Source organism: Copadichromis virginalis, linkage group LG17 (genome assembly GCF_057382275.1).
Source record: "Copadichromis virginalis isolate Kocher_CV1m ecotype Utaka linkage group LG17, C_Virginalis_male_GT1.1, whole genome shotgun sequence".
Taxonomy (NCBI): domain Eukaryota; kingdom Metazoa; phylum Chordata; class Actinopteri; order Cichliformes; family Cichlidae; genus Copadichromis; species Copadichromis virginalis.
Genome location: NC_140634.1, coordinates 27,772,859 through 27,793,819, shown reverse-complemented (window position 1 = coordinate 27,793,819; position 20,961 = coordinate 27,772,859). Strand labels below are relative to the sequence as shown.

Here is a 20,961-nt window from a genome sequence, read left to right as displayed (position 1 = left end):
TCTTGAAACAAATAACTTGGTTCATACAAAAAGACAACAGCCCATACATGGTTTTATTCATTTATTCTTTTTACTTTGATGAACAGCAAAAGCAACGTTCCTCTGTCGAGTGTTTTACTGTAAACATGTTCTGACACAACAGTCCTCAAATTCCCCTAAACGATTTACTACATAAAGTCTTTTTAGTCCATCTAAAAAAATTAAAATTAAAAAAAATTAAAAATTAAATTGCAGTTATCTTGTCATTTAGATTGCAAGTTGCATAAGCAACCGCTGTGTTTTGGCAACGCTTGTGAGGCTGATAAGGCAAAAAAAAAAAAAAACTACTTCAAATAACTGTATTTGTGCCTTTTTAGATGGACCAACAGGACTCTGTACTTGACAACTTAAGACGTTTTAAAAACCTGAATTACAACTTTAGGTGGGGAAACTGAAAACAAGCAGCAGTCATTTCCAACTACAGGTATACAAGTCTCCATATATTTTAATGTACTTTTTGCAATTCAGCCCAGCTGCAAGATCATGTTAGTCAAGTGAACCCTGCGCAGGGTGTAATACATTAGCCAGTTAGGAAAACAATTCTTGCTTACACTCTGGGCCACAAAAAACAAAAACATAACTTTGTATGAAAATGTTAGAAAATAAACCTACTCCTACATAAGCTTAACGATAAAAACAAACAATGAGACTGTTTCAAAGCAAGAAATGGAGTCAAGAAGGTCTGTAACATTATGCATTTCAATGCATTTTCACATAGCCGTCTTACAGCTGTTACCCACCCCCGTTTCAAGGCATGTCTCCAGTGAAAAGACACTTTAAGACTCCGAGAAACTATGCCACGACGTGAAAAGAGCAGGAACAAACAAGTGAGAAGCAACTTGTTGCACCAATTTTGGTTTTTAACTTATAAAAGAAGTGTCAAACGAAGTGTAAATACACTTGGCAGTATGTATGCAATTAACGCAGAATATAAATACAGCCACGGTTGGCTTAGTGAAAAAAAACATGCATATCAAAAACCCTTCATGCTCATTTCAAAGCCCCCCTCCCCGAGACTATACAGGTTTAATATAAAGCTTTTGTTGTTTTTAATATATCTAAAAGTATTCAAAGTACGGGCAAAAAAACTCAACTATTTTTGATTGACACATTTTTATTGTTTTTTTTCTCCTTTAAATATACCTGATCTTCGGATTTTGGTCCTCTCCTTGCTCAACACATGAACACTACACATCGAGATGGGACACTGGTTATTCGGCTCAGTATGTCTAAGGGGTAAATGAATATTCACGAAGATAAAAAGGTTGCAGGTCTGACCTCCATCTACTGTTGACACTGGAGGAGACAAACTTGACCAGATGACTACCATGGCCGTGTATTTCTGACTGCACGATACACCGAGTGAATGAATGCTCAACTATAAGCGGCTACTCTTCGTGCAGCGCATACCTGTAATGATGTTTGCCGTGATCGACTGCCACGCTGCACAAATAGAGCAGAAGTGTTTCTCTTGTTGTTTGCATGTGTGTATTATTCTGGTTCCAAAATGGGATGTTTGAGGCAACTCGCAGGTAAACATCAGGGGGAAATTAAGAAATAAAGACAAAAAAAAGGATGCTGATGGGACCTGCGCACAATGACTGTTGTCAGCTCACTAACAGAAACAGGACAAATAAACATAGCGCACCTTCACTTTGTCTGTCCCCACACACACACATACACAAAACTATATCACACATTCAAGCACACTATTCTTAATTCAACCACTTTGTTCTCTCACTGCCATCGACACGCACATATAACTGGGATCGGGCTGTATAGCTGTGATACAGGTGTGTGTGTTTTTCCAAAGACCCTGATGCTCTGCTTCTTAAGTGCAAAATCCAAGGTGTTCAGAGAGTTAGGTGTCAGTTTGAAAATTCACACTTCGCTGCGATGCCCCTCCTCCCCCTTCTTTTCCCCCCTCCCTCTAGACCAGCCGGGTAAGATCAGAAAGAGCAACAGTGAATATGATGCTGCAGAGGGGGTGTAGTTGGCGGCATGTGTTCTAGCAGAAGTAGCGATATAACATTTGGTCACTGTAAGATTGGGAAGGTCCTGTGCACTGGGTGATCCACATGTCACACCCCTGTTCAGTAAAGCCTCTTCTCAAATCTGTGGAGGCAAAGAAACACCAAATCAGCTAGTTCATGAAAGGATGCATGGGCACTGTCTGTGCTACCGCGTATCATGCTTTACCCTCCATTTCTCTCAGTGGGCTCACATATTACAAAATGAAACTCATCTTTTCTGAGGTAACATCAGGCAGGCAGCAGCAGCAGTTTCTTATCGACTTCTACTCTGATTTTTTTCTGTTTGCTGCTCTTTAGAAACCAGAAAGATTAAGAAACGGCTGCCCATCTTTTATATACAGTCTACACTCTACACTGTTTATATCAAGTAGCTAAAATATGACTAAAAGAAAAGACATTCTTTTGTGGGTTTTTGCACTTACGAGTGGAGACCATGAACACCACCCTCCACCTGTGCAGATAAGGTGCGCTTCTCAAACTTCAACTCTCCAGAGTACATCATGGAACTGTATAAAACATACAAGCACCATCATACATACTGCTTATAAAAGCATCTCATAACCTTAAAAAACACACACACAACTCACCGAAGGACGGAAAGACTCTTTGCCCCAATATCTTGGCACCCATGTTGGATTCCTGCTATCAGGTATGGTACAAACTTGTGAATGGAACCCTTGTCCTGGACTGAGCCCGACACACCCTGGGCTACTTTCACTTTGTCACCCTCACTGTGGACAACATATCACCAAATTCATATACATCCCAGTGGTTCACAATATTACAATAGCTGTAGCTTTTAATAACCTCACACATACCTAAAATAGCGTTTCTGACTGCTTGTGCTTTTCTCCATTGCATCCAGGGAGCCCATACCACGATACTTTTTCAGTCGCACACCGTCTGCAAAGAAGTACTCTCCAGGAGCCTCAGTTGTGGCTGCTAGCAAGGAGCCCATCATAACTGGAGTGAGAGCAAATTTCTTGTGAAAGAGCGCTCCACTGTATAGAAATCAGACATTTCTAAAGACCTATATGAAATATTAGCTTGAACAAACTGCACGTCGCCATCTCTTAAACCTCACCAGTTGATGCACCGAGAGCTAAAGCCTTCACCACATGGCCCACAGTTTGAATGCCACCGTCAGCGATGACTGGCACACCGAAACGCCTAGCATACTCTGCCACCTTGTACACAGAGGTCCCCTGGGGTCGTCCACATGCCATGACTAGAAAGTAGAAAACACATCAAACGTGACTGCCATGTTGTTTTAAAAACACCGTTTTTGTTCGTTTGTTTGTTTTAGTATAAACATGACCTAGTCTGAACATGAGACCGGTCCCCATGGCAACACAGAACAGAGGCCTCGGCAAATCACCATGACAACTAGGAGTGGTCTCAGGGTATTAGTTTCCACTAGCAACTGATGGCCTTTTCATCTTAGCAAAGCTCATTGCCGGAAAAAGGATCTGCATAATTTTTTATAAATACTTATCACTACACTTAAGTTCTATCATCATATCACGGTTTCCACACTGAATACCTTCTTGTGTGATGCAGATGGAGCCGCAGCCCATGCCGACTCTCAGAGCATCCACGCCGGCATCAATCAGATTTTTGGCCTGGGCTGCTGTGACCACTGTAGGAAAGGTGGAAAAGTGAAAACTGTCAAGAAATGTGTGCAAAAAAAAAATATATCTGTTTATTTTGTTGTCATTTATGTTACTTTTCATAAAGGGACAGCCACATAATACTCACTCCCCACACCAACAGACTCACCATTTCCTCCCACCACTTGTAATTCTTGATACTTCTGCTTAATATAGTTTATCATGTTGATCTGATACACCGAGTTGCCTTGCGAGGAGTCCTAAAAAAAAAAAAGAAAGAAAAAAAAAAAAAAAAGAAAGAAAAAAAAGAAAATATATATAAAAAAATATTTATGGTTTAAACATAATAAGTTTAGACCATAAAATACAGTAACACCTAATAAGTCAAAACAGACATTTGAATGGCGTCGCCGTGTGTTTTTTTACATGTGGTTGTTTTTTTCCTGTTTAATAATATTCAACATTGCTATCAATACATTTTTCAAAAAAAATGGGTTTAAAAATATAAACAACTGTGGGATACTGTTTGTCCGTGATTTAGACAGGGGGAACAAATTGTGGCAGGATCAGCCTGATGTTATTTGTATCCCGCTGTAACTTTACTGAATAAAGAGCTAACATCTCCAAAATGTCAGGAGTAGTTAGTCATTACAACAAGTGTTTGTGAACTAAAAATCAAGAATGTGGGATACTGTGTGATTTGAAGAGCCCAACGCCTGCTCCCGACGAAGGGAAAACCAACTATGCAAGGGAGACCTACCTTGGCACTTGTGCAGGTGAAGCCAAAGGGAAGATATGCTTCACCATATTTTCTAGTCTTTGGCTTAGAATGAAGTTGGTTTGGAAACATATTCAGCTATGCTTCATCTCCTGCTTTGCGTTTGTGTAGGTGCCCCGTGCTAGCAGTGTCCAAGTGTTGTTGTCCCCCCCCCCCCCCCCCTTTTCATTACCGCCCCCCCATTACAATGGCTCTGCACCCCTAGGGGGCGGACCCCACGGATCCATGGATTTATTTGTGGACTTAGTCACATATCTCCTTGAGAATTTTACTCTGTAATAATTAACATCTAAGCTACAATTTTAAAACAAAACACAGCAACAGGAAGTATGATTTGGGCTATAACATCAGTTTGTAATTTACCTGCAATACTGAATCGCACCACAAGGTGGTACCCATTCCATTTAGTTGTGTTTAGTTACAGTAGAGTGTTCTACACAGAGTCTGACAGTTTCTCACCATGCATGAATAGTGCCTGTACTCTTTTTCGAGATCTAATCAATTCAATTTTATTTATATAGCGCCAAATCACAACAAAAGTCGCCTCAAGGCGCTTCAGACCTGCCATTATATGGCCAATATTAACAACAGCCACACTGCTAGGCTCTTCAGTGAAACCAAAACATGTCACAGGTTTCACATCCTGTCGCCATTTAACACTAGAATCACCGACAGACCCCTTAGCATTTTAAAAATGATGTCAATGTTAAAATAAAACCCCATAATCTCATATTGCATCTCAATTTCTGTGTAGCACTCTGTAGTGTCAGTTTTAAAATGCAGTCAATGACCAGTTCAATCCCTTTCAATGTAAGTGCCCTGTTTTAATACTTTCTTAACGTTAGTACCTCCAATTAAAAATCAGTTTTTTTAAGTTTACTACAGTAGTTTTTTTTTCTTTTCAAGGCTAATTATTTAGATGTCTTATTGCGCTGTTTATAGTACTGTTTTTTTATGAATTCTAAAATATGTTTTAGCTATACAATAATGTAAGAAAAACAAAAACAAACAAACCTTAAAATAATTTCCAAAACTATTAAAATATAATCTGAAATATTTCTTAATGAGAAAATTATAGAAATTAGCCATGTGACTGACAGTGGCTGCCATTTAGCTACAAGCTGCTCTAAAATTTGAAATGAATCTTCTAAGTAGTGCCGATGGGGGACAGTTTTTATGACTGTGTAATGACAATAAAGATTTATCTTCTCTACAATACATCCAAGTATCTGTGATGTGACCGATCATTATTAAAGCACCGACCACAATCTAACTTTTTAAAAAGCACCAACCAGTACAACGACATCAACTCCAGCTTGCACCAGCAGGTCCAGTCTGTATTTGTCGTCCTCCCTGGTTCCGATAGCAGCACCACAGAGAAGCTGTTTGCGTGAGTCTTTGGAGGCGAGGGGGTACTCCCGGTTCTTCTTTAGATCCGTTCTGGCAATAATGGCCACCAGTTCATCGTTATCATTTACAATGGGAAGCTTGCCTGGTTACACAGAAAGTCGGGCTATTAAAATACAATAACCAAAAAGAAGTCCAACATCTATTACACAAATACTTTTTCTTTAAATTCACCTTTTTTGCTGCGCTGCAGAATATCATTGGCTTCTTTTAGTGTAACACCAGCAGGAGCCACTACCAACTCCTCCCTCTTAGTCATAGCCTGAGAGAAGACGGGGTCAGTGTAAAAATAATCGGGTAAAGCCAAGTTTTTATAAATGACAGAGTTTCTTAAAAGCAACAAGAACACACACCTCCTCCAAAGGCTTGCCACGGTCTTTCTCAGAGAGGAAGTCGATATCTCTGGAGGTGACAATACCCACCAGTTTGCTGCCCATTTTTCCTGTCTCTGTGACAGGAATACCAGAGAAACCATGTCTAACTTTGGCCTCAAACACATCCCCGACTGTGTGGCGTGGACTCATAACAACTGGGTCTGTAATAAAACCCTGTTCGAACCTCTGGAAGCCAACAGAAACCAAAACAATTATTTTCCACTGTACATCGGTAATGTGGCAAAAAAAACAGCAAAAGCCAAAACACACTACACAAAAAAAAAAAAAAAAAAAAAAAAAAATCGTGAGCAGAAGCAGCAGAAAAACAGTAAGTAACACACACACACACACACACACACACACATAAATATAACACACATGTGACGCCATTACCATAGCCTATATAGGGACAAGATGGGACACCATAACAAGAAAAGTCAAGAGCATGAATCACACAACAGCTGAATTATGTTGGTTGAGGTAAAGGTTAGCACTAGGGCTGGGCCATATTATACCGTTCACAGTAATACCGGTACAATGTTAGGCAACGATAAGAAATTAAAATATCGCGATATATTATGGGTAACGCGCGCATGCGCAGTGCCTTTGTTTTCATACGCACATGGCTGAAAAAGCATGGCGGTAATGGAGAATGAGAAAGGAGAAAGCGGATTGTTGAGTGAAACGGATGAACCAGAATTAGTTTGTAAAAGTGGTGCCACTTCAGTGATGTGGAACTGGTTTGGCGTTTGTCCGTCAGATACACAACAAAGCACATTTTGTTGTAGAACATGCAAGCAGCCGTCTTTATTATTTGTCGGACTAAGGCGCTCGTAAATCTGGGAGTAATCTGGGTCCTAAACTCAGTCCGATTCAGGTCCCAAAGTCAAACGAACACTGCAGCATCACTGAGAGTTAAAAACGGTCTAAATTCTTTCATCTTTAATAAAACTATCAGCATTGCTGCTTTACCAGGTGTATGAATGTCTATTAAGTTTAACATCCAGGCATCCATGAGAACAGAATTTATTACACTTAACGGAGTTAGAAGTTAGCAGGACGTTAGCGGAAGTTAGCTCGCTAGTTTTGCTAGTTACCTAAGCATGATATAGCATGTTCTGACAGAGATTTCTGAAAACATTCAAACGTACAGCTCTGCTATCACTTGTAAAATAAATGAAGACAGGAAACTAATAGTCATTAATATACTGCAACAACACAGGAATAGAGCAGCTGTGATAGAATACAGCATTAATGAATCAATGGTACAGAAGTGGAGGAAGCAAGAAGTATGAGTTGAATAAAGTTTGATTTATCCGACTGCTTTGTTTCGCTTAATGTGCCTTATAATCCCGTGCACCTTATGGTCCGAAAAATACGTATTTGACTTTATATTTGGCACACTGCAGTTTAATGTTGCAAAGCACCTCTTTTTAACTTCAGTGGATAATTTTTATATAGCTTTAATGCACATAAAAAAAATAAAAAAAAAAAAACAGCTGCTTGTTTAAGTGAAAATAAATGGATCGAGTTTTTTTTGCGCTAGTGAAGTTGTGGAGTTGTATTTTGTCTCGCGTCAGTTATATCGTTATCGCAAATTTTCTAATATATATATATATATATATATATATATATATATATATATATATATATATATATATATATATATATATATATATATATATATATATATATATATAGTGATAAATATTTTTGGCCATATTGCCCTGCTCTAGTTAGCACCCTTTAATGTGTATAAATATTTGTATGCAGTCACAGTTTACCTTGACCTTGCGGACCTCGTTGGCTTGGAATTCTGGTGTGCAGTTGTGGTGAATAATGCCAATGCCTCCCATTAGCTACCAAATTTTTTAAAAGAAAAAAGAAAGAAAGAAAGAATGAGATGTGTGCTTTTTGATTAAACAGTTACAGAAAAAATAAAAAAATAAAAAACTGTGTCCTTAAGATGCTAGTTTCTTACCGCCATAGCTATTGCCATGGCCGACTCTGTCACAGTGTCCATGGGGGAGGAAATGAGAGGGGTTTTCAATGTAATCTTCCTAGTCAGTGCTGATGTCAGGTCCTGAAAGACAAAAAAATAGGGGATTGAATATTTTGCATGTGGTCCACCAGGGGGCAGAATGAACTAGATAGCCATGAAGGACTTCACTGTAAATATCCTTCAGATCAGACACCAGAAGGACACAACAAGGTTAATACAAGCAAACTTTTATAAAAACGGGAAAACAATGGAGCCAATTTTAAGCTTAAAAAAAATATTTTAAGCTTTAGATTTAGTTCATATTAGATATGAAATGCCTCCAAATTAAAAGACACTGACGTAACATACTGCAACTGTTGTTCCTACCAGGGAAAGAAACATGACACTGTCTGGAAAAAAATAGGGATGAGCCACACTACAGTGTCCAACGACCAGGTTTACTTTTACTTATCGCCGATTCCCAAAACAACCAGCACATTTCGTTTCAATCCACTGGCAGAGTGAAAATAATAACATTCCACTAACATGGGAAACCAGGGAAGTGGCTCAACAGTATCTGATGTAGACATAAACTATAGTGGGTGCTTGCAGCGTTTTCTTTAGAGGTTTATGGTGAAGGCCAGAGAAAATGCCTAACGCCACTTTGCCAGAGCACACAACTGCACCAACCTGCTAAATTCTACTGTGAGGTATTAAAGAATGTGAGGAAGACCATGACTGCAAACAATGTCCCAAAACACCACCACCCTCAACACACAGCACTACTTCATGCTTCTATGCCTCAAAGTATTTAGACTTATTCACTATTCAAGGTTGTGCAAGCATTTGTGTTATTTAAGCATGAATAGGTTCACTATCCTGAGAAAAACTAGGGCAGACCAAGACTGTGGAGAAAACAACTAGAACATAATATGGCAGCCAGGCAAATATGTCCCATAGTAAAGAAAGCACTCTAACTCGTAAGGAAACAGAAAGAGATTAAAACTAAATTAAACCTTCAGATAGACGAAGCAGAGGAGAGGGATTTCCCGTAAAGCCCTGAGATTAACCCCCCTTTTGCCTGCTGCAAGATGAGTAACTAACCGGACACAAATGTGACCACAAGGGTGAGGGAGCAGCCAGTGGGTGACCACATTGGGGGGGGAAAAAAAAAAAAAAAAAAAAAAAATAGCAAAGCAGAAAGAGACCAAAAGATGCAGACTGTTTTAAAAGGGCAAAAATATGACTCAGATTCCTTGTTCACATGTGTACGCTACTCACCACTTCGTCAGAGGTAAAGTCGATGAAGCCAGGTAAAATCAGGAAATCGCTGAAAGACATAAGCAAAGTGCAAAGTAAGGGGCTAATAGCAGCAGTTTAGCAGTATTGTGAGGTCTAAAACTCCAACAACACCTCAGAAATATTCCAGGAGATGGTGTTCTATATGTTTCAGTGAAAGCTTGTAATGGCATCCCTAAGAAAACCAGATGAATTAAAGGATTTCACAACTTTGAGGAGTATCTCAAAGCAAATGGGGTGTACTGAACAAACTAATAAAAGTACTACAGTTTTTGATCTGTAGTGATAACAGAACTATTTAGATTATCAAAGAATGTGAATAGACTTCTGATTGTAATCAAGGCCTTGTAATAATTTTTTTAAGTCACTTTCCTACAGAGTCACTCCTCTCCTTCTGTGTAATATTTTAACCAAGGACAACAACCCATTTTTGGACGCTCTTGCACCACATCGTGGTTCCCAGAAAATTACAAAATGGCATTGCGGCTGAGTACAGACACTAAGTGCAGCTGGGTGCGCCCTCTACTTGGTAAAAAGCTACAGTTGACCTCTTTTCAGCTCCTGGCCTGTATAAACACAATAAGAGGCAGAAAGATGAGTGAAGCAGCGAGCGCCAGACGTGGGAATGATGTGTTTATTTTTCAGCTCGAGTCTATATGTATTTTGTGGGTTTTTTGAGATGTTTATGTAAGAGAGAGAGAGGGGGGGGGGGGGGGGGGAAGCAGGGGACAAATGGAAATAAGGAGGAATAAGTGAAGCTTTATACATCTAGTGAATGTTGGAGGAAACTATGAGGTAACAGTACACAAACATAAAGCGGGTCTAACTGAGAACAGGAGTAGAGAAATCTGGTAGAAGGCTTTGCCTACCCTCACTTTAAAGCACAAAACGGGACAAGCAAAATGTCCAGGGAACATCTGCTGTCATTTAGCAGAAGCCACAAACCGCAGCTGCAGCACACAGACTATACTGTCTGCTTACTGCTGACCCCAAGTCAGCAGTAACCTGATTGCCGTGTTGGCTTTGACTCCTAAAGAAAACACTGGCTCGGCCATATCGCACAGGTTGCATTTGAATGTTAAATGTAGACAAATCTACCATGCTAATGGTTTCAAAGTAAAACCAAAGGCCACAACAGGCCTTCACCTGTCAGCTTTTTCCCTGGCACTGAAGTTGTATAGTTGTGTGTATTATCACAGGTTTTAGCTGCACTGTATTATTATTATTAATATTATTTTGGTTTTAGTTAGATTTCAGAGCTTGGTTGAGGGTAAAACTGACACTGATTTTGAAAGACAAAGCACAGAAACGAAGCTCTGAAGGTATCAAGGTTTGTACAGCACTATGTGCCCACACCCTACAATCCTATTATTAAAGTTAATTGGTACAGGTTAGATCTCTGTATCAGAGTCACCTCCCTTTATTAAAACTGACTATCAAAGAAACATTTCATTACTACCTAAAGATCATAATGTCATGCTTAAAATATTCCATCCTTAGCCTGAGGTAACTTTGGCTAAGTGTGACCCCACTCCATTATCAGGTTCTAGGAGAATGCTGCCATGCAAGTTCTCCTTACCAGCTTTAACATTTAAAATGATTTTGAAAGTGTACACTCGGCTCCAAGTCTCAAAAGTTCACACATTTATTTATATAGCTTGAATTAAACGGGTTAATTAAAGCCTGTAGCTTTGTGTGGATGGCAGTGACCTCATATGCAACCACAGTAAATACCCTGTTTGTGTCAGAAAGCTGCATTAGAACAGAGACATGTACAGGAAGGAACCTGTAGATGTACTGAACAGTGTCGGCATCTAAAACTCATTTGTGTGCTCTTAACACTGCCTTGAACAGACAGTCGGTATACAGGCAGTCGTGCACTGATACTTTGAGGGCCATTACAGGAAGAAAAGGTGTGAAAGTAGACTTGATTGGAGCAAAATGTTGACACGTCGCATTCAGAACAAGGTTGCTGCATCTGGTATAGCAGGAAGCTGCCACTCACAGAAATCTGATTCTATCTTCCTGCAACTGTGTATCAGTTTCCCTGTTTGACTATTTCCTCCAAGAAAAAAAAAAGTTTGTAATCAAATATTTTTTTCATTCATATAATAAAAAAAATAAAAAAATAATTTTTAGGTGGACTATATATGCTGAGTCAGCTATCTGCATTGCGTTAATTAGGAGGTCGAGAAACTGATCTGAATTTCATTCTTATCAATTACCCCTGAAAGTCACATGATATCAATTCAGGCAGTCACGTTTGCAACCTTTCCCTCCACACGTGATGCACTATAGGGAACTTATGAATGCAGGCAAGATTAAATTGGTTGTTTAGTGCCAAACAACCACTACAACTTAGCTTGCTTTGTTCATTTATGGTTATGAAAATAAAAGGCTATTTACAAGAGTTAATGAAGGAAAATAAGTCTACACAAAATCCAGCATGTGCGTGTCTATACAGCATGTCATCAGAATGTCAAGCAGAGGAGTGCAAGAATTGCAAGAGGTCAGAAATGAGTGCTTTTATCAAAAGTATTCATGCTAAAGAGCACAAGCTGCTCCATCATGCTTTCTGCATTTACAGGAGAGGTCACATACTTTGATGATTAGTTGAAGTTAATAAAACAGCGATGTCCCGTGAAAGCAATTTTCATTCCCATGACCCAAATCAAGTTAAGAATTTCACAAAGCCTTATATCTACCATCTGCCTTCATGCGCCGCGGTTCATGGGATTTTTGATATAGTTTGTTGCAGTCAAAATAAAGTTGCTGTAGAAGAACAATTATTTGCTTCTCCTCTATGAATTCACTATTTAGATAGATCAAGGATTTTCAGTTTGAAGGTGACTGTTTTTTTTCTTTTACTCACTTGTAAGTCAACCCATCTCCTTTAGAGCATAGCTCTTCAGCCGTTTGACCATCGGAGACAACACACTGTTGGTCAGATCTGCCGGTTCAAAACGTGTTGGCCATTACAAAGCACTGGTGCTTACACTCCACCCACAACTTCGCAAAAAGGTTGGTTTTTTTTCCTTTTTTTAAATGAGGAAACCTTACTTTGAAATTAATGAAAACATTTTCAAGAAAAACAAACGAAACAAAAACTTTGCAATGAAGGGAAACTTACTTGTATGTTAGACCACCTCCAGTGGAGAAGAGCTGCTGTGCCGAGAGCCCATCATCGGGAATGTAGCCTGTGCCACCACTTATTAGGTAATCTGCCATGCTGTCAAATGACCAAAACAAAGCCACTTCAATCAGCTGTTTTAACGCCAACACTCAACATTAGGATGTTCATCTACAGACAGTGTAATGACGCTCTGCAGGAAGACTGCACAGCCACTGTGCAGGCAGAGCTTTGGTGGGTGACCTTCTCACAGGAAGGTATAACCATGGCAACATCAACATCCCCAGCCAGCCTGGGGTCAGTGCGCCTGCGTGACAGGTGCTTCCCCCATAAATAATCCTGTACTAAACTTGCAACCTTGCTGGTGGTACTTAAGATGAGATCACCTTTTAAACCCAAAACAGGGGACACTCGGAAACCCACAACACTTCTACGGGTAAATACCACAGCTTAGCCACAACTCACTAAACTAAAATAAAAATCGAGTCTCTGCTGAAGGGAGATGTGTAATAAAAACATTAAACACGTTATTATTTAATAACTAATCTAATGCCAAACAAACCGCACACGAGGCAGATAACGGTGCACTACTCTCCACACCATCGCGTGTGAAGGAAACCATGGCCGGGTGACCCACTAACATATAACTGCACCATTCCATATTAGCCAATCATGCATGCTTTCGATTTTCAAGGAATGAAATGCAAAACAGTAGAGTTAAAAGATTTGGATTAAATGTCAGAAGAACACGGTAACCTCAAAACGCCGTGTCATCTACACTTGCACGATAACGTTTACTCCCCTAGTGACCCACATTGCATTATCAGCTAGCAAACATTAGCTGCTTGCGCTGCACGCCGGGAGTTAGCAAAAACATGGCAGTCAGACCTGCCTTTGTTTATACAGAGATGCGACTATGCATCATCCGTGTAACCTTATCCATGCTATCGAGGACCCTCCACATCGCTCATTTTCCAGAAGCTATAACGGATTATTACATTTTAGCAACACTTAGCTCACATGCTTATGAATTACCTTGGGTTTCAAATCACTACTCATTTAGGCTTAGCAAACGTTAGCTAACAGGTGAACCTTGCTCCCAAGGTTGGCGTTTGAGTATTTAAACCACGTCGGGAAAAAAACGCATTCTAATACTTGGTAAATATTTTGGTCCATTTCTATATTGAATAAACCCTCTGGTATATCAGGCGATCGGTGATATTTCAGAAGACTTTTTGAGCGAGTTTGGTGCTGCGTTCAGTGGCATATGTTGCATTTTCCTAAAGCATGTGGTTGCATAAAGGTTGCAAGACCTTATCTAGCATTTCCAGAAACGTAAAGTTTAGTTTGTTTACTTCTACTTGAACCAAGTTCATTGCGTCTAATAATATTAAAATTATGTGAGTAACACCGTTATAATTTAGCTGTTCAAAAATACATAATCACTCAATGAAGTCAGTCTGTCGAGTCAAGCTATTAACCTAAAGTAATAGTAAACCATTACCAGTATACGTAGGACTGAAAGCCTTATCACCACGAGTGTTTTAACAACCACCTTGTACTTGTACTAAACACTAAGCAGTAATTATAAGTAATAAATTAACTGATAAGCTGGCCAAGTCAATCAGTCGTTAATGTTTAACACAAATAATGTTTTCCCCAATAGCGTCAGATTCAGTTTTAGATACTCTCGTGAATATTCATATTGCCCCCTTAAGAGTAATGCCTGCACGAATAAAATAAACATCCTGCTCACAATAAAACAGTTATTTTATAAAAACAAAAACACACATCCCAAAGTTTTCACGCACTGCATCCTGGTTATATGCTGAACTATACGTGCAGACATGTGGGAGAAACCATTAGCATTTAGCATTAGCTATTCTCTTATTTTAGCTTCGCTTGTGGGAGAAAAAAAACAAGGCTCCCGACACTCTAAAACAAGCTTCTTATATCTTTAAAACCGGTAAGCGAAAGCAATTTAAACTACGCATCTTTTCTGCTATGGTAAACTCAACATCTTTTACAGATTACGGTTAGCTAGCTACCTCATTGAGCGGATGCCCACGCTGGCCAAAAAGGAGGTAACTTTCCAGCTGTAGACTGAGAGCAATTAAAACAGAAAGCAGTTTGTTCCCGTTACCTCGAAAGACAAACTGGATTTTTTTAGCCAAAAAAATAAAAGAAAAACAGCAGTCTTTTGTGGCTCCAAGATGTAAACGTCAGCGATGAAGCCAGTCAAGAAGTGATTGCCTATCGCTGTCTTCAGACAGTGCGTGTTGGTGTTATATATTAGCAGCAGCGTCACATCCCCTCTCCCCTTCAGGCAAGTTTAACCCTGTGCTTCCTGTGACCCTGAAATCAGGAACAATATCTGGAATCAAAGTAGCAACACGGGCTCAGGTGAAACGTTTACTACACGGATGTGCAGCCAGACTAGTTTTATCACTAACATTTTGTCAGCCTGCCCACAGCATAGTGACAAATCACAGTAATAACCAGGCAATCTTTATATTCAGCTTTAAACACTGGCAGTTTTTCTTTCGCTTAAAAATAGCCCCTTTTTTGTATTGTTGGTAAAATCTCTAATTGTGTGTAATTAGCAAACTATAGTCTATGTGTAAGTCATCCTCATGTGTTACTACTAAATATAGGATATTGGTGTAAATACAAGCTTGGTAGAATAAGGCAGAAGCCTGAATGGTGATTGATCCTACATAGTGCGTGAGCATGAACTTTAACAAAGTGAAAGTGGAAATCAGGTGACCATAGACAGTTCTTTCATCATATCAGGTTGAAATACAGATGAGACTTTTAAGGCTTAATATCCTTAACCTAGTGAAACATTGCCTTGAATTTAAATTTTGGTCACATGCAAAGGTTCTTAACAGGATTAAGTGCAATGAAAGGCCAGCACTAACCACATTTCATTCACATGATAACATTTGAACATTTGAATACTTTAACACACTGTAACTCAGGCTGGCTATGCTGACTTAAGGAAAGGACCTTTATTGAACAAATGTTGTGATCTTTTGTTATTTACTTACAATTTTTTTTATTAAGAATGCAAAATTCTACCACTGAAAAAAATACCTTACTCTATGTGACATAGTCATTAAAAGTAAACATAGAAAACAGCTTACTAGTAGAAAACATATCTATAGGTGTTTTGATTTCTAACAAATCAAGCAAGTTCAACTACAACGGAAGTAGGGATGTCTATTTTAAGGATGCCAAATAGTTCCTAAAACTGTTCAGTACACATCCACTTATACTGAACTGAAATTATAAGGAACATCAAACTACTCCATACAGTCAGTGTATGCATCCATACACTTCTTGACAATTTGACAGTGTATTGCCAGGAGCATAAATGTTTTGCATGGCATTACTTTCATCCAATTATATATATGATGGTGGGTGTCTTGTATTCTCTGGAAGGAAAGAATTAGGCTCTTTAACAATAACCCAAACCAGGTCTGGCACAGTCAAAAAAGGTTTTTCACATGGATGACTTCACCAACGTCAAGTATGTTCCAGTTTATTATTAGATATATTCCAGACTTTCAGGAAACAGGCTGAGTTGTTCATTCATGCACCTCACAGCCAAACATAACAGCATGTTTGCTAACAGCATTTCTTACATATTTTGTGAAGCTTGTTAAAAGGTCTTTATTGCTTTGCAAATATGACCTAAACCTTCATCAAACTAGATGAAAAAAGCCTAATGAGCGCTAAAAGAAAATTTCTTACACGTGACTTGCTTGTGAAACAATAGCTACAACCAAATGTTTGCAACTAACTGTTGATTAGTCTGCACGTGAATTAAATGAATTTCTCCCCATAGCTCTGTACAGAATAGCTTCAGCTCCCAGATGTTTGGTGTTGCCTTAACCAGCTCGCTTTAGGTACCACCCTAAGCATTTCTGTTGACTCGAGATAGGGATTTTGGCGTGCCTGTTCCAAAAAATGACCTTCTTTCTTATCTGAGTGGGGGACTTTTTAGAACACCGGGTTGGAGATTCAGTCCAGATGCCTCTACATTCTTTGTTCCTTCTATGACAACATGCAGAGCTCATCCATTCACACAGCATTACTCTGATAGCTATCTGGCTTGTCCATTTTATCTTTAGCAAACTGCGGTGTTTGTTTTAGGGGGCAGTTACTTTCTCTTTGAAGCCCTCTCATGCACACTATTGTTGTTCAGTGCTGTCCTGATGGTGGACTCTTCCCATTCTGATCCATCACACCATATTATCATATTGACTGAGAACACTTTACTCTAGATTTGCATTATTGATTTCACACTATAACACAAAGTTAGTTGAGATTCTGGAGATCAGCATAAACCACTGTGAATTTCATCTGCTTTGGTGCAAGTGAATGTTGCAGGTACACTGGAGAGGCAACAACAAGACAACCCTCCAAAACAGAGTGGTTTTGCAGGTGATTTCCACACACCATTGCTCTCTGCTTATCCCTCCTGAGTTTTGTTTTTTTTTAGTTTTGCTTTTTACCCGTATCTCTGTCAGCACTAATAGCATGAAGTGGTAAGTGGAGCCTCTACATATTGTCACAAGAATGTTTTCCTTGCAAGGAGTTGAGCCATCACACAAGGAGAACTGGACTGGGCTGCAGAATGGCTTAAACTCTATCTGCTGCTTTGTTTGAAGAGGAACTAAGCAAGAACCTCCAGAAAGCTACTCATACATTTTTCTGACCAAACTGTCAGAAACAGACATATATAAGCATGCCATAAGGTCCTGATGTCCTTTAGTGGCACCTGTACTCACAGCCCAGCACTGTGCAGCTCTGATAGTGCTCTTTCTGTTCTTGATCACACAAAGAACCAGATGGCCCTTTCCAGCCCTTCTTGTGAAACAGCCCATCTCCCAGTATCTCTTTCACGCTCTTGAGAGTGTGCTGAGAGACAAATCAAACCTTCTTGTAACAGAACGCATAGATGTGCCATCCTGAAGGACCTGTGTTGCCTAAAGGGGTGTCTAGTACTACTACCAGCAGTGACAATGACACTAACAAAAATAAGTTATTGAGAAATATCAACCATGAAGGATGGGCACAGTCTTTGGCCACTTTCTGCAAAACCATTCCCTTTGTGATGAGTGTACTTTTGCAGAATTAGAGAAAAGGGTTGACAAAATTTAAAGCACCACTGTATAGATGTTGTTTCTGATCCACAAAATATTTGAGACTGATATTATCACCAGACAATATTCAGAATCACATTTTATGCCCTTAAATCGACAGTCCTTCTTTGTTCTGTGTTAATCCAAGGCGAGAGTTGCTAGATATGTTTGCAAAGGTGACTCAGGGGGGATCCTTTTCCTTCTCTGTGTTGTGTGTCAAATTAAATGTGGGTCATTGCAGATATGGGTCAGTGGTTCCTTTATGCACTGTAGCTATTCTAAGCGCTTGCTTTAGCCTTGTTTATCCTCCCTGCAGCATGCTGCTCACTCCTGCCTTGATGGTGCATCAAAGAGTTGTGAGTGTGTGGGTGGGTACAAGGGGCAGAAGGACCAGGTTAAAAATAGCACATGACAACCTATGACAAGCCATTTTTATTGTATTAGCGCCTGCCCATAAACTCAGTGTTGTTGTCTGCATGGCCTCCAAACTACTAAGAATGCAGCACATTGAAAGCATGATTTAACCTCAAGCACATTTGTGTGTGTGGACATGTAAATTGTTCCAGGTACACAAAGATTATTTACATGAAGCAACCTTGCAAAGCTGCAGCTGGTAAGAGTGAGCTGAACGTACATCACCAAGAGTGGTAACTAACAGCAAGACATAAATTTTCTCTTGCAGCTGAGAAATTGCAGCTGTATTTGAATCAAAATACTGTCTAGTTTGATACCTGAAGGTGTTTTTTTTTTTTTCATATTCTATCCCAGTCACCTACCTCTCTGGGCCTAAACCAGCCTGGATCCGTGTGGCATTGTATCGCTGAGCTGCAGTTTCATGACCGTGTGAGCTTTGCCGGACGTAACGTTTTAATTCCCGGGATGAAACATTGTTACATGAGCGCTGAGTGTCCCCTACAAATCTTCGATAGTCCGCTTGCTGGCTCTCATTCTCTCCTTCTCGAAAGTGCTCATGCCCAAACCCCTCCATTGTTTGTCCAAGACCAGACTTGGAATAACAGATCCTTGCATTGAAATTCAACTTAATAATATCAGAGAAGATATCCAAGAGCTGAAAGCAACATGCAGGCCAAAACAGAGAAGATTGCTTTCTTTAAACCCCTCGATTTATATAAATGTCTTCACCCAAGTTCCGTAAAAGTTAGTGACTTCCAAATGCAAATTCTTCATTTGTTTCTTGATAATCTAATCTGAATTCCATTTTGTCTGCTCTGTTTACCCTGATGCTGCTCTCCAGTCAGGTTATGAAGCTACACATAGGTATTCCCACAGAGATAACAGAAAAACCCTTCTCAGTCTACACCATCTGTCTGTGAACAGGATGCACCTGCTTACAAAAAAGGCTCCAGCCACCTCTAGGCGTGTCAATAGAGGGCGTCACCTTGGAGATTCTCCCAGTGAGAGGGTGTTGCTGTGGAAATGCCAGGAACTGCACTTTGTTTTGGTGAGGCTGTTGTGCTCATGTCTTCGAAATCTTAGTGGAGGTTTTCAGTCATGACAGAGGAGGGCAGTGGAAAAATGATGGAAGAGCACGGTAACAGCCCCATATTGTACTTATGTCTGGGATAAAGCAGTCATTGCCCTGAGCGTTGAATACAGGTTGAGTGAGTGAGTGGCACTGTCCTGCTGAGTGCTTCCTGGAGCTCTCTTTATGTCTTGCCCGCTCTCTATGCACGGGTTAATCCTGCTTTCTATCAGCACGTCATGTTCACAAAGAGGATTTCAGAATTAGTCGGACCAGCTAGAGTGAACGTGCTCTGCAAAGAGAGCAACATATTCAAATCAAATTCAAATTTTATTTGCCACATACACAGTCATACACAGTACGATATGCAGTGAAATGCTTACACAACTGCTCGTGGCCTAAAGAAAAAAAAGGCTATGAATAAGATAGGAAATAAATCGATCGTGGCTCAAGAGTTGGGAGTTCGCCTTGTAATCGGAAGGTTGCCGGTTCGAGCCCCGGCTTGGACAGTCTCGGTCGTTGTGTCCTTGGGCAAGACACTTCACCCATTGCCTACTGGTGGTGGTCAGAGGGCCCGGTGGCGCCAGTGTCCGGCAGCCTCGCCTCTGTCAGTGCGCCCCAGGGTGGCTGTGGCTACAATGTAGCTTGCCATCACCAGTGTGTGAATGTGTGTGTGAATGGGTGGATGACAGGTTGTGTAAAGCGCTTTGGGGTCCTTAGGGACTAGAAAAGCGCTATACAAATACAGGCCATTTACCATTTACCATAAATATGAAAATTAAAAAGGGTAAATTTAACTGGGAAAGAATAAGATAAAATATATAAATTAAAGCTGAAAATAAAATAACTGTACAACAAAATACACAATACACAAATACACAGTATAGAAATATATAAGAATGTATGAAGAAATATAAATAAATATATATACAATAACAGCAGCTGTACAAGTATTAAATGGAAATGAAGAAATATAATGTCAAGTGTTGTGCAATCCACATTTCTGCAAAAACCACAAACACAAAGCAACATTTATGGAAATATTTGGCAAAGGCAGCTTAAACTTGCATTTCTTCGTGCTGGAAGGGTATGATTTTACAGCTTCTCCAGCTTTGTGACGACCTCACAGAAGGTAGTAGTTTGCATTCCAGAGATATCAGTCTGTATAAAAACAACTCGGGTGTAATCATTCTCCTTACTACTCAAAGGCCGAGGTCAGACCAGCAATTTGAAACAACTTGTATTTCTACTTTAACACTGCAGAGCATTGATTGCAAAAGTTTAAGTGTTACATAATTGCTCTGAATTTCACTTTCAAGTCATAATCCTACATGGGTGCAAGTCCATTATGTTTGTCTTGTCATGTCAAATTGGTTGTTTATTGCAAAGCAAAGGGCAAATCTCAAATACATTTAGCATCATAACAGTCAGTCCAATCTAAATGTTGTTGTGCATTCAGTGAGACTTTTATAAAGCTTTTTTATTATTGACTTCAAGGAAAAAATACCAATAACATTAAAATAGCCACTTCTTTCCTAGGCATAACCTTATCCTGACATGACCACTTTAAACTGTGTGGTTTTTATCTTAGGTGGTCTTCTAATGCTAAACTCAAACCCCCTAAAATAGGTGGATAAATGTGTCACAGATGGCGATAAAAAGCATTTTCACAGGATT

General features: G+C 39.7%; 1 protein-coding gene across 5 annotated transcripts; it reads right to left on the bottom strand.

Annotated features, from left to right (window-relative positions):
• Positions 1-46: 46 nt before the first annotated feature.
• On the bottom strand, positions 47-18,972 carry impdh1b (IMP (inosine 5'-monophosphate) dehydrogenase 1b). Of its 5 annotated transcripts, none has more exons than XM_085437847.1 (16): positions 18,578-18,972; positions 12,652-12,750; positions 12,394-12,471; positions 9,504-9,552; positions 8,223-8,324; positions 8,026-8,100; positions 6,221-6,427; positions 6,042-6,129; positions 5,753-5,952; positions 3,852-3,942; positions 3,616-3,711; positions 3,157-3,300; positions 2,891-3,035; positions 2,660-2,803; positions 2,495-2,578; positions 47-2,154 (listed from the first exon to the last, which is right to left on the bottom strand). In XM_085437847.1, the coding sequence occupies exons 1-16, from the start codon at positions 18,787-18,789 to the stop codon at positions 2,133-2,135; spliced, it is 1,836 nt and encodes a 611-aa protein (XP_085293973.1). In that variant the 5' UTR covers positions 18,790-18,972; the 3' UTR covers positions 47-2,132. The 5 variants fall into 5 exon arrangements, with proteins under 5 accessions (XP_085293973.1, XP_085293975.1, XP_085293976.1 ...); XM_085437849.1 differs by lacking the exon at positions 18,578-18,972 and adding an exon at positions 14,700-14,962; XM_085437850.1 differs by lacking the exon at positions 18,578-18,972 and adding an exon at positions 14,795-14,962.
• Between the last annotated feature and the right edge of the window lie 1,989 nt (positions 18,973-20,961).

What these genes read in the sequence shown, in the direction of transcription:
- impdh1b (XM_085437847.1), bottom strand. Translation starts at nt 18,789, where the DNA reads ATGGAGGGGTTTGGGCATGAGCACTTTCGAGAAGGAGAGAATGAGAGC. An exon ending in GAGTTGATGTCGTTGTACTG is followed by an intron (nt 3,943 to 5,752) that starts GTTGGTGCTTTT and finishes TTTTTTTTTTAG; the next exon opens with GACTCCTCGCAAGGCAACTC. An exon ending in ACAAGTGGTGGGAGGAAATG is followed by an intron (nt 3,712 to 3,851) that starts GTGAGTCTGTTG and finishes CCTTTCCTACAG; the next exon opens with TGGTCACAGCAGCCCAGGCC.